We start from the raw sequence: 12590 nt of genomic DNA, 5'->3' as shown, positions 1-12590 counted from the left end.
GTTGCTGCCCTTTTCCATGTGCATGTGAAATGTGGATGAACAGCCTAACTAATAAGGCTAATTAATTATGACCAAAGAGGGTAGCAACGCCATGGTCCCTTGGCGTTTCAATGATGGGCAGCAACGCCGGCGCCTTTGGCGTTTCTTACCTGGTCCGCAACGCTAGCTGCCTCGGCGTTTCTTTTTGGTCAGAAACGCTAGCTACCTCAACGTTTTTATGTTGGGCAGAAACGCCGCGGGCTGTGGCGTTGCTAAAAGGGTCAGATCGTGAAATACTTTCACATCGAGTTCATTTTGTGACAAAGTTGGTTGAAGGGTCGGAATAGTGATTTTGTCCGCGTCCCAGAGCAAGTGGACTGGGGAAACCCGCGTGGCGCGGCGCAGGCGAAATTCAAGTGTGTGGACCTTCACCTGCCGAAACGACCAAGCACAGCCGCGCAGGCACAGTCATCCAAAGGCGAGCCAGACAGCACACGCGGCTCCCAACGCTGCGCGGTGGGAAACCATGTGGAGGCCTTATCCGCTGCTGCCCACTCCCTCTCTCCCGCCGCTCGCCGCGTCCCTCTCCGCACAAAGCTAAACAAAAGCCCCACACGAGTAAAGAGAACGAAGGGAGGAGATAATGCCGAATCTACCAATCGGCGGCATTTACTTGGGCGTGAATAAACCGGGGCGCTTTTATCTCCTCCGCTCGCCCCGCGCCCACGTCCCCCCACCTATTTGTAGCCGCGCTCCTCCTCCCTCCTTATCCTCCCAGTGACTCACCCTCCGCTCCTCCTCTCCCCCTTTATAGCCGCTGCGCGGCGTTTGATCCTCCATCGCCAACGCACCAGCACAACCGATCGCTGATCTCAGATCACCTGCATCTCTCCTTGCTCCGTTTGGTCTGCTCTGATCGGCATGGCGACCCAGATGGACGCGTACGTGATGTTCCGCCGCGCCGCGGAGATGATGATGGTGGCGCCGCCCAGGGCCGCCTACGACGAGCAGGACGAGGACATCGGCTCCGCGTCCGACTCCGAGTGCACGTCGCGGAGCTCGACGTCCTCTTCCTCCGACCTCGCCGACGACGCCAGCTCCTCGTCCTCCTCGAGCTCCGGTGACCACTTCGAGATGTCCGCCCTCATGACGCAGCTCCCCATCAAGTACGTGCGCGCGAATGCGAGTGTTGACGGTTTACGTTCCTGATCTATTTCTAAGCAGAGAGAGATGCTGACCTGCCTTTTCTATGCTGTGCAGGAGGGGATTGTCCTTGTTCTTCGACGGCAAGTCGCAGTCGTTCGCGTCGCTGGCGGCCGTGGCCTCCCTGGAGGACCTGGCCAAGCCGGCCAAGAAGCGCCTCAAGCCGTCGCGGAGCTGTGAGGGCGGCCTTGACGCGCACCGTGGCAGGTTCCTCTCGCTGCGCCGGCATTGCCCCAAGGCCGCCGCCGCAAGGAAGGCGTCCGCGAGGGCCGCCCTCTCAGTGCTTGGCACCTCGCCGAGGACGGCGAGGCTGGCCGCCAACGCCCTCATCTTTAGCTAGGAGTTTCTGGCTGTACTACGCCTTGTTCTGTTCCACTGTTGGTGTTCTTTATAGAGGGAGATTGTATTAGAAACCCACGGCTGAATTAGAATGGTTACTTCAATGGAAATACCATGCAACTTCAGCACATTCTGGCTTGAATCTGAGAAGAGCTGGCCCGTGGTTGCTGTTACCAGCAGATGAGCTAGTACAATATTTTGGGATTTTCAACACCATGGATCCATTCTTAAGAAACAGGGATGATCTGCTAACTCAAAACCAAAAGACAGGTTGGAAATGAAACCGTGCTGTCTTTAAAAAGAAAAATTGAAACGGCGCCAACGGCTCCAGCCACTTGCCACTGTCAAGGCTGGGCTGGTGCACATGAACAACAAAACCTTGATCAGCAAATAAAGAAAATCATTCGATCTTGACTAGCACTACTGCGTAATAAGTTACAGTGCAAGTATGACCATTCTGACAAGCCAATCAAGTGGACTGATAGCCCAAAACATTTCGGCATTCCCCCATACTACAGCAACATACTAACACCTCTCGAGTACCATGCAAAATTGAGAGCTTAATTTTCCATTCGCTAGCGTAATGCTTCAAACAATTGAAAAATAGTGAGATTGGTTTTGCAAGAAATCACAATAATAACAGGTCATGGCCCTTCTTGTTCTCCAAAAGATGGGGAATGGAAAATGATTTTTCGCCAGTGGATCATAGTGCCGAAACAAATATTCCTTGACCTCAATGAGATGATAGTAGTGTCAGCAGCTCCAAACTTCACTGAAACAAGCATTTTGGCCAATAACAAAATTCCTTCATCCCAACAGACTGTCGATTTGAGAGACATCACACAGAGTTCAGACAGCTCGGTATTCAATAAACAAGCTCAACTTCTGAACCAACACAGCACGTGAACCATGTATAGGTTTTCTTCCTTCACTGATCCAATTCTTCTCCAAACTCGAAGCTTTTGCATTTGCCCGCATGTCATCCAAGAAGGCTGAGACTATCTGATAAATTGAAGTCCGGAAAACATCAGCCATTGAATGAGCTTTAGTGTGCAGACCACCTCTTTGTGTGCTTGCGATGGCAGTTACATTGCCTTTTCTTGCAGTGGAGAAGTTATTACCCCACTTAATGCTTGCTGGACCCAGTGAGTGCGCAGGTTGTGGGTTAGTTTTCTTCCCTAAACATGCTTCAACCGCAACTAGAGCAGACAGCAAAGTAGACATCACAGCAGCATTGCAGCCAGTGAGTTGAGCAACTCCATAGCGATCCTCTTGTCGTGAGCGCGCAGTTAATGTCGCCAATGTCCGAGCACACCATGAGCATATCTACATTCAGAGGTCATACAGAACAATCTATCATTAGGCATTAGTGCACGAACTAACACTTGGACTATAATGATTTGGCAATGATACAACATCTGGCACATAAAACATTGCAGGCCTTAAACAATCTTAAGACAAGGCTATTAAAGCTTAGGCATGTAGACAATTGACCTTACCCTGAAGGACACCTACGGACTTTAATAATGTTTCTGAATGCTATCAAACCACAAGAATCATGTTAAGCTACATTCACCCCAGATGCACACTAGAAATAAGCTAAATCTTCAAAATGTTAACCATGTAGTTGTCCTTGAATATAAAAAAAATTCAAGCTGCTATTAAAATGATCATGTTTCACAAATTTGGGCTTCCATACTGTCAGAACTCATCACACCAGCTATCAGCTAAGCAGTCTCCATTTTTCACTTCTAGCCTTGGTAGTTGGGGTATGTTTGGTTTCTGGCAAAATTGTACCTTACCCAAGGAGACCTTACCAAAACTTTGGTTTTTGTTTGGATGGTTACAAACTTATTGGCATGCCAATGGCTGCTTACCCAACTCTACTTCATCTTTTTAGTCAAAGTTGGCCAACTCATGGGCACATAAAACCTTGACCAAAATTTTGGCTAGCCAAATATTTGGTGGGGTTGGTGGGGCCTTCTCTGGCTGGTGGAACAGGGCAATCAAGAGATTGGACAAGGAGCACCGAAAAGGCCTCAATACCTTGATCATATAGTAGCTTGGCAGATTTGGAAATGCCGAAACGACTGTGTTTTCACCAATGCTAGCCCTAGGGCGTTTTTCGTAGTTCGGGTGGTAGAGGAGGCTGCCCTATGGCATACAGCCAGGGCCCACAGCCTTCAGACCCTGTTCTAGGGTCAGTGCTCTGGCGCTTTGGTCGTATCCTTTGTTCAAGCATGGCTCCTATGTATCAGTTGGTCCAGAGTGTATGGGTTTGGGGTGTGTCGTGTGTGTGGCATTGTACTTTTAATCCTCTTTCTTATCAATGAAATGGCATGCAGATCTCCTGCATTGTTCGAGAAGAAAAATGGTGGGGCAAATTTGGGCTCAAAACAAACACACTCTTGGTAATACACAATTGCTCCAAGCGGAACAGAGCTTCTTCTGCTACAATCTATCCATTGGTTCCGAGGAAAAGCATGTTGCAGAAGTTAATGGTGAGCTACTATTTACTACTCCCTCCGTCCCAAAATAAGTGTCCCAACCTTAGTACAACTTTGCACTAGAGTTAGTACAAAGTTGAGACACTTATTTTGGGACGGAGGGAGTATAACACTTGCATCAACCAGACCACAGGTCAACCATGTACGTGTAAAAAAAACAATTTTGACATCTCCACCACATGTGCCATATTCCATAAACAAACCAACTTCCCATATTACAGAAAAGAATGCCCCATAGCTAATATTCAAAACTGTTGCACGCAGTCCATGTGCATATGGCATACCTATTATGTCATTTGCAATCAAACACAATGATAGTTGATGCTCCTAAGTATCCAATTACTTTATACTAGAAGAAATACATTTGGTACTCATATGGAAGCTGTCATAATAACCTTCAGCTCCAAAAGGCCTGAAAACTTGACGTTACCAACTTCCAAATAAAAGGTCTGAGCATTTCAAATTAAGCTACTCCCTCCGATCCATATTAATTGTCGCTGATTTTCTACAAAGTTGCACTAAATCAGCGACAATTAATGGAACAGAGGGAGTACTAAACGTTCCCGAGGTAGATTACATGTGGATACTCGCATACTCATATTCCATAACATATCTAACATATATGATCAGCAGTTATCGTGCAAAATCTTCCGGATCGTGTGATGCTGTATGCAAATCTTTTGGAGTATGTCTAACTGTGACTAACCAATCATTATGCATGTATGCTTCAATTATAGCCACTCAGCATCTTTAAAGCATGGTCTCTCCTTATTCAACTCTAAAACAATTTTATCACGGATGTCAAACAAAAAATGCAGGCACCAACTTAACAGTAGGTTCAAACTATTTCCTGGATGATGGTTCTTGACGGGGAGCAGATTTCATTAGTACACAAGAAGAGACAGACAAGATTAACAACTGGAAATATACTGAAGAACCTACAATAGAAGTAAATGAAATGGTTATAAAATTACCTGTGAATCACTAAATGCACCATAGAGCTTAGACTGTTGTAATAATAGTTCTGGCCTTTCACTAGTAAACCCTTCAAGTGCTTCAGCAATTTTTGAAGTGAAGTCCTCAAGTGGCTTCAAACAGGCTGTCACAATTCTTTTGTAAGTTTCACCAGACTCCTCAAAGAAGGCACCTCGACGCCAAGGTTCAATGTTGCATTCAGATACTGCACACAAATCTTGGAATGCAAGATATTGCATCAGCGAACGTGGATTACTTAGTTCCAATGTCTCGAGGATATAATCGGTAGGATTAGTCTCTGCAGCAGCAGAGCTCTGAGGTGGAGTAAAACTGCATCGTCTTGTATGCACAACCTGAAATTCGTTGAAAACAGTTGTGTATTAAAGTTCCACAAAAGTCAAGCTGCAGAGTACATACGGCAGAAACAAGCATCTAAAAGCATGTTGTTTGATTTGGATTGCAGAGGAGAGAACAAACCTGGACAAAATGATGGCTTATTTCCCAACAGAAGGAAACACCTGTAGTCACTATAAAAATAGCGATTTGGGTGATAATTTGACTTCCAATGGATCCTCCCATTCTGAATTGCCGAGGAAGAATAAGAATCAGGACAAGTGAAAGCAAGAAGACCTGAAGCGACATCTTTAGAGCCCTTTTAATAGAAGGTAGAAGCCCCATCTTTAATCCATAGAACATAGGTCTCTGGAGAATAAAACAAGTTAACAAAGTTAAAACCATGCGGCCACATACTCAAGTGACTGCTGGGAAGAACTGTAAGATAGCAAATGAAAATGCAACCAAGCAAGCAAATCTAAGACTACTAAGGGATCAAAATTAACCAAACTTAGCTTTGAAATTACAACTGATTGCCATAAGTTTTGATTCATTCCCATCATGTTCACACCTAAAAAAAAAAGAACAGTATAGGCAAACTATGACTACGAATAAACAGTGAAGAAAAACAAAGCTTCTGACTGGAAATTGACCATAAAACATGATATTCTGGGGAAATTGCACAGTGCTCATAATAGAACCATCTATATCTAATTCAAAAGTCTAACTTGAATAATAGATGCGTGTCCAATAAATACCGATCCAAATAGTGCAGCATGGATAGTAGCAACCCTCTCCTCTGATCAAACACCCTAGGGTAAAATACCAATAGTTCAAGCCACAGTTAAGATCACATCACTCCTATGTTTTAAGAACAATAGTCATTTGCACAGCAAATCACTGCTGAGAAGTTAATGTTAGTCGTGGTAATAAGAATTTAAAGCGTACGAATTCAAACCTAATCTGCAATTTCGGATGAATCAAGCAGCATATGCAGAAACCCTAACTTTCCCCCACTCCACTCACCTGCACGACGGGGAATTGGAGCAACCACCTCCCACGCCCAAAGTAGTGAGCGGCGAACACCACGCCCAACACAGCGCCGCGGAATCCCAGCCCAGCGACGGCAGCCCATCCGGCGTCCTTGGGGACCAGAGACGCCGCGGCGGCCACGCATAGCGCGCCGGCCGAAGCGAAGAGGGAGGCCGCGAGGGCGACCTTCGGTACGGGCGATTGGCCGGGGTGGGGCGAGGCGGAGATGAGGAAGGCGAGCGCGAGGAGCCCCGTGGCGGCGCAGGAGAGGGGCAGGTGCAGCCCGAGGAGGAAGGCCGGGGGTACCCCGAGGTTAGGGTGGCGGCGGCTCGGGGAGACCGCGAGGTGGATTACGGAGGCGGCGACCGAGAGCGCGGCCTGGAAGGCGAAGACGGTGAGCCACCGCTGGCCGACGGCGTCGCGAGGAGCGCCGCGCGGCGGGGCCCTGTCCATGGCGGCGGTGGACGAGGGGTTTGGGGGGGAGGTTTTGAATTTATTTTTTTTTCTCTCCCCTTCTCTCTTTGTGAAGGACCGAGGGTTTCTTTTCTTCGCGTCCGAAGGGAGAAGAGAAGAGGAACGAGTGAACCGTGTGGTTTGAATGCGCGTCTTTTGTTTTCCTGTCCTCTTCGAGACCGGCGACACCTTTCATCGGGTCGCTTCGTAGCTTAGAGCATCAGTTGGCCCCTAAATCACCCCCTGCGGACGCACCAGCGCTAGACCGCGCGCTGTGGGCATGATGCCCCCAGTTGCACGCTCATGTTTTTTTAAAAATTTAAATTACGGCACAAACATAGCGCAAATTCAACTAAACTTCGGCGAGCTCGTTCGTATTTAAAAATATTTTATAAAAAAAAAAGCTACTAGGCTGTTCCTTGCCGTCTCCCTTGCCGCTCCTCGCCGCCCGCCGCCCTTGCAGTTCTACATGCCGAGGAGGCTGTAGAACCGCGTGTAGTCACTGCCGTCGTCGTCGTCGTCGCCTCCGCCGCGGCCGCCGTCCATGCTGCAACCCTCCCCCGGTTGGCGCGGCGGGTTGGACGGTCTGGGGGCGTCCTCGTCGTCGTCGCTGTCGAGGATCACGACGTCGTGCCCGTCCTCGCGCCCATGTTTGCGGGCGGCAATCTCCTCCAGGGCCCGGCGCTGCCGGACCATCTCGTCGCAAAGGTAGTCGTCTCGCGCCCACTGTAGGGCCTCCCGTTCGGAGAAGCCGCGCCGGGCTATCTTCTCGTACTCCACAGGGAGGCTGGGCTCCGGCTTGGGCGCGACGAGGACGAGGCGGCCATAGGGGGGTGGAGTCGCCGATGTGGACGCCGGAGCTGCGAGTGCGCCGGCTGACAGGCGTGTCCTGGGGCTCCGGCTTGACGGGGCGGAGGCAGGGAGAGCCGGACGAGCGGCCGGACGAGGAGGAGGACGCCCCAGGCTCCATGCGCCTCGGCGTCCACGAGCTCCCACGTCGGCGAGAGAAGGACGGGGGAGCGGGGTACTCGAGCCTCGGCGTGTTGCCGCCCTCGATGTACTCGAGGACGACCTCCAGCGTGCGACCGGGCACGCCCCACCATCGGCGCCGCCCCTCGGAGTTGAGCCTTCCGGAGGGCACGACGCCGTTGGTGGCCTCGAGCTGTTCGGCGTGGCGGCGGCGGAAGTATGGCTCCCAGAGCGGGCTGTCGGGGACGTACCGTGGTCCTTCCCTCGGCGCCCGCGGCAGGGAGGCGCGGATACGCGCGATCTCCGCACGCCGCGCCGCCCCGGTGGGCGGTGGTGGCACCGGGACCCCGCCGGCGCTGATTCTCCACGCCCCGGGCACCCGCATGTCCGGCAGGACCGGGTACTCGACCTCGAAGAGGAGCCGAGCTTCGTCCTCGTGAAGATGGCGACGGCCGAAGCCGTTCGCCGCCGCGCCATCGCCTGGGAAGCGCTCGGCCATGCTAACTGGAGACGGCGAGAGGAGAGGGAAGAAGGGGGAGAAATGGCGCGTCGGTGGTGGAGACTCTGTGCATGTCACCGGCGCGCCGGGGGTCGACTTATATAGGCCGAGGCACCGTGCGTACGCGTGGCCGCCGCGTGTACGCGTGGCGGGCGAGGGGACGCGCGTCGTCCGGTCTTCACTGCGCCGCCCGTGAGGCATCAATGGAGGCTGACCGGCGCGGCAGCGCGCGGCAGCTTTGGCATTGATTCGCCGCGGGAAACAATGCGGTGAGGACGATGAAGCGGCGAGAAGAGAGACGAGTCGCTGGCAAGGAGGGCCTGCGGCTTTTTCGCGCCAAAAATGATTCGCCCGGCGCCCTCGAGCGCCCCCAGCGCGTCGTGTTCGGATTGGGTCCGCCGGCGCCAATTTCGGCCCGAGCCGGCGAAAAATGAACCCTTGGGGGCGCGACTGGGCCGATTTTTTGGCGCATGCGGCCGAAAAGTCGCCTGGGGGCCTTGGTGGCGCGGCTAGAGATGCTCTTAGTGGTTAAGCTAACCGCAACTCGGAGATTAGGAAGACACGTGCTTACCAGCTTGAACAAGATGAGGGCAGCGTAGTAGGTCAAGAGGACCTAATATCATATACTCCATATTTCAAATTATTATCGAAAAAGTTAGGGAAACGTTTTACGCCGGCAGACCGGCCAAGCTTTTGCGCCGGTCACACGAGAAACGTGCGATGAAGTGTGATCGTACGACGCAGCCTACACGGCTCTTCTTAAAAAATATCTCAGCACCTTATCCTTTCACGTCTGTTCCCCACCGCTTATCCCCTCACGTCTGTTCTCACCGCCCATTTCTCTCTCTCCTTGCTTCGTTGCTTTCACCGGAGCTCCTCCTCCCTACCCAGCCTAGCCATGTCGTTGTCCTGCTACTTTGATCCGGTGGTGACAGTGGCACTGCCGCACTGCTGCTTGTCTCGTTGCTGGTGGTCGCCGATGCCGGCCAGGTGCCGTGCGGAGAGAGTGGATCTGTGGTGCTGCGTGCGATGGAGACGGCGCCGCCGCATGTCGCCGGAAATCACGAGCTGCGGGGAGCTCCAAGATCTCCTGCCCAGGGGTGGATTCGGCGCTCCGCGGGGTGGTGGTGTTGTGACCAGCGCTTGACGGTGCTGGAACCATTGACGTCAGGGTTTTTTTTGCTGGAACCAGGTTTTTTTTTTGCTGGATCCACCCATTTTTATTGCTACAATCTCTGGGCTTTTTTGCTACCATCCCTGTTCGATTTTTTATGAACATTTTTGTTTTTTGCTGAAACCACTTCTTTTCTTTGCTGGAACATTCTTTTGATTTTGCTGTAATTGACAAGATGGTGGCGCCGTCACTGCCATGATTTTTTGATGCATCAGATTTTTGCTAGAACCTCTTTTGGTTTTTGCTGGAACTAGCATTCGAATTTCCTGCATAGGCTATGATGATGTTGGGACGGTGACGGACACCGGCTACCATGGGTCTTTGCTGTATTGGTCTTTTTGCTGGAACCAACAATCATTTTTGCTCCAACCAAGCTACGAAATTATTGAACCGGCGAGATTATTTTTAGTTTTTGCCGGAACCTTGCTACGTCTTGATCTTGCGTTGGTTTTCCTCGAAGAGGAGAGGGTGATGCAGCAAGTGTAGCGTAAGTATTTCCCTCAGTTTTGAGAGCCAAGGTATCAATCCAGTAGGAGGCTCCTCAAAAGTCCCACGCACCTACACAAACAAACAGAGAACTCGCAACCAACGCAATAAAGGGGTTGTCAATCCCTTCATGGCCACTTGCGAAAGTGAGATCTAATAAAGATAGTATGATAAGATAAATATATTTTTGGTATTTTATAATATAGATGCAAAAAGTAAAGATGCAAATAAAAGTAGATTGGAAGCAAATATGATAAGAGATAGACCCGGGGGGCATAGGTTTCACTAGAGGCTTCTCTCAAGATAGCATAAGTATTACGGTGGGTGAACAAATTACCGTCGAGCAATTGATAGAAAAGCGCATAGTTATGAGATTATCTAGGCATGATCATGTATATAGGCATCACGTCCATAACAAGTAGACCGACTCCTGCCTGCATCTACTACTATTACTCCACACATCGACCGACTCCTGCCTGCATCTAGAGTATTAAGTTCATAAGAACAGAGTAAACGCATTAAGCAAGATGACATGATGTAGAGGGATAAACTCATGCAATATGATATAAACCCCATCTTGTTATCCTCGATGGCAACAATACAACACGTGCCTTGCAACCCTTTCTGTCACTGGGTAAGAACACCGCAAGATTGAACCCAAAGCTAAGCACTTCTCCCATGGAAAGAAAGATCAATCTAGTAGGCCAAACCAAACTGATAATTCGAAGAGACTTGCAAAGATAACTCAATCATACATAAAAGAATTGAGAGAAGATTCAAATATTATTCATAGATAAACTTGATCATAAACTCACAATTCATCGGATCTCGACAAACACACCGCAAAAAGAGATTGCATTGAATAGATCTCCACAAGAGAGGGGGAGAACATTGTATTGAGATCCCAAAAGAGAGAAGAAGCCATCTAGCTAATAACTATGGACCCATAGGTCTGTGGTAAACTACTCACAACTCATCGGAGGGGCAAGGATGTTGATGTAGAAGCCCTCCATGGTCGATTCTCCCTCCGACAGAGTGCCGGCGAAGGCTCCAAGATAAGATCTCGCGGATACAGAAGGTTACGGCGGTGGAAATTGTGTTTCGTGGTGCTCCTGGATGTTTTCGGGGTACGTAGGTATATATAGGAGGAAGAAGTACGTCGATGGCCGCCCGAGGGGCCCACGAGATAGGGGCGCGCCCTACAGGGGGGCGGCCTCCTATCTCGTGGCTTCCTTGGAAGCTTGTTGACTTGCACTGCAAGCTCTTCGGATCACGTTCGTTCCAAAAATCACGCTCCCGAAGGTTTCATTCCGTTTGGACTTCGTTTGATATTCCTTTTCTTCAAAATACTGAAATAGGCAAAAAAAACAGCAATATGGGCTGGGCCTCCGGTTAGTAGGTTAGTCCCAAAAATGATATAAATGTGTAAAATAAAGCCCATAAACATCTAAAAGGGGTAATATAATAGCATGGAACAATCAAAAATTATAGATACGTTGGAGACGTATCAAACCTTCAATTTTTTTCTTGTTAGAACAGTTTTTGTTTTTTTGCTGGAACCGGTGTTATTTTTGCTACATCAGGCTGATTGTTTTGCTCCAACAGATTACTGGGGTTTTTGTTTTGCTTTTGTTGCTGATTTTATTTTTGCTACAATCGACATGGGGAAAGCTTCAACCGCGAAAAAAAGCACCAACCAGAGAGACTGGGGAAAAGCTTGGATCCGGTGAGGACCGGTGCTGCGAGGACGGCAAGCCAGCGGGGCTTCAAAGTCAACGGCACGGGCAGCCATGGTGGGCTGCGTGAGTGAGGCAAGATCTGCTGGAGATTCTCTTTTTTGTTTTGTTTCCACATGATGTATCAGAAAAGAAAGGAGAAAGGGGACCAGATCTGACGGTACAGAGAATTGCTATCGAACGGGTACGCGCTGACCGGCCCAAATTTGGGCAGGCGTGCCGGCGCCTATCAGCGCCCAAAAAGTTAACTAGGCGACCAATTGCTGGGAAAAGGATGTCAAGCAAAACTTTTTTATGGCAGTTTTAGTTCTAAGACTAGATCAAACGATGGCAGTTTAGAAACAAAAATTGCCTTCTCTGACCGAAACTGACATGTCACTCTGAAGAAACTGCCATCCCCTCAAACTAAAAATGCCACCAAAATCATTCGCAAATGCCACCCCCTGCGACCGTTCGCCAGCTAAGAGGGTCCATTATTATAAGAAGCTTTTCAGATCGATGTTGTCTATTTTCATGTCTTTGGATGAAGACATGGTGGAGGATATTCTGCAGCTCTCTCCCTTTACATAGAAGAAGGTTAATGCAGCGATATTGCAAATGAAAACAATAAGGCGCCTGGCCCTGATCGATTCCCGGCAGAATTTTATCCAAAATATTGGGGGACGATTAAGGGCGACTTATTACCATGTTTCTGGATATGTTACGGAGAGCTTCGGTTATTTAAGCTAAACTTTGAAACCATTACTTTACTTCAGAAGAAGGAAGAGGCGGTGATAATTGAGCAATTTAGTACTATTTGCTTGTTTAATGTTAGTTCCAAATTTTTACCAAAGTGGGTACAAATCGACTAACAGAGATTGCTCATACAGTCATATGTCCTGCACAAATTGCCTTCATGACCGGCC

At 49.4% G+C, this 12590-nt stretch overlaps 2 protein-coding genes across 2 annotated transcripts; one reads left to right on the top strand and one right to left on the bottom strand.

Moving 5' to 3' along the window:
* The first annotated feature begins 700 nt into the window (after positions 1 to 700).
* Positions 701 to 1649, top strand: LOC123137800 (uncharacterized). Its single transcript, XM_044557647.1, has 2 exons — positions 701 to 1145; positions 1240 to 1649. Exons 1-2 carry the CDS (start codon positions 901 to 903, stop codon positions 1520 to 1522), a joined length of 528 nt encoding a protein of 175 aa, XP_044413582.1. The 5' UTR covers positions 701 to 900; the 3' UTR covers positions 1523 to 1649.
* Positions 1650 to 1912: 263 nt separating this feature from the next.
* On the bottom strand, positions 1913 to 6950 carry LOC123137799 (uncharacterized). Its single transcript, XM_044557646.1, has 4 exons — positions 6363 to 6950; positions 5481 to 5705; positions 5003 to 5356; positions 1913 to 2847 (listed from the first exon to the last, which is right to left on the bottom strand). Exons 1-4 carry the CDS (start codon positions 6819 to 6821, stop codon positions 2371 to 2373), a joined length of 1515 nt encoding a protein of 504 aa, XP_044413581.1. The 5' UTR covers positions 6822 to 6950; the 3' UTR covers positions 1913 to 2370.
* Positions 6951 to 12590: the final 5640 nt, after the last annotated feature.

Source organism: Triticum aestivum, chromosome 6B, assembly GCF_018294505.1.
Source record: "Triticum aestivum cultivar Chinese Spring chromosome 6B, IWGSC CS RefSeq v2.1, whole genome shotgun sequence".
NCBI classification, from domain to species: Eukaryota; Viridiplantae; Streptophyta; class Magnoliopsida; order Poales; family Poaceae; genus Triticum; species Triticum aestivum.
Note: the sequence above shows the minus strand (reverse complement) of the source record. Positions and strands in the feature narration are given on the sequence as shown.

Bases quoted from the DNA above. Each gene is read 5' to 3' on its own strand.
- LOC123137800 (XM_044557647.1), top strand. From the start codon at position 901: ATGGCGACCCAGATGGACGCGTACGTGATGTTCCGCCGCGCCGCGGAG. The intron at 1,146-1,239 runs GTACGTGCGCGC...TATGCTGTGCAG, and splicing joins ATGACGCAGCTCCCCATCAA to GAGGGGATTGTCCTTGTTCT.
- LOC123137799 (XM_044557646.1), bottom strand. From the start codon at position 6,821: ATGGACAGGGCCCCGCCGCGCGGCGCTCCTCGCGACGCCGTCGGCCAG. The intron at 5,357-5,480 runs GTTTGTTCTCTC...AACGAATTTCAG, and splicing joins TAAGCCATCATTTTGTCCAG to GTTGTGCATACAAGACGATG. The intron at 2,848-5,002 runs GTAATTTTATAA...CTCTGAATGTAG, and splicing joins GTGCATTTAGTGATTCACAG to ATATGCTCATGGTGTGCTCG.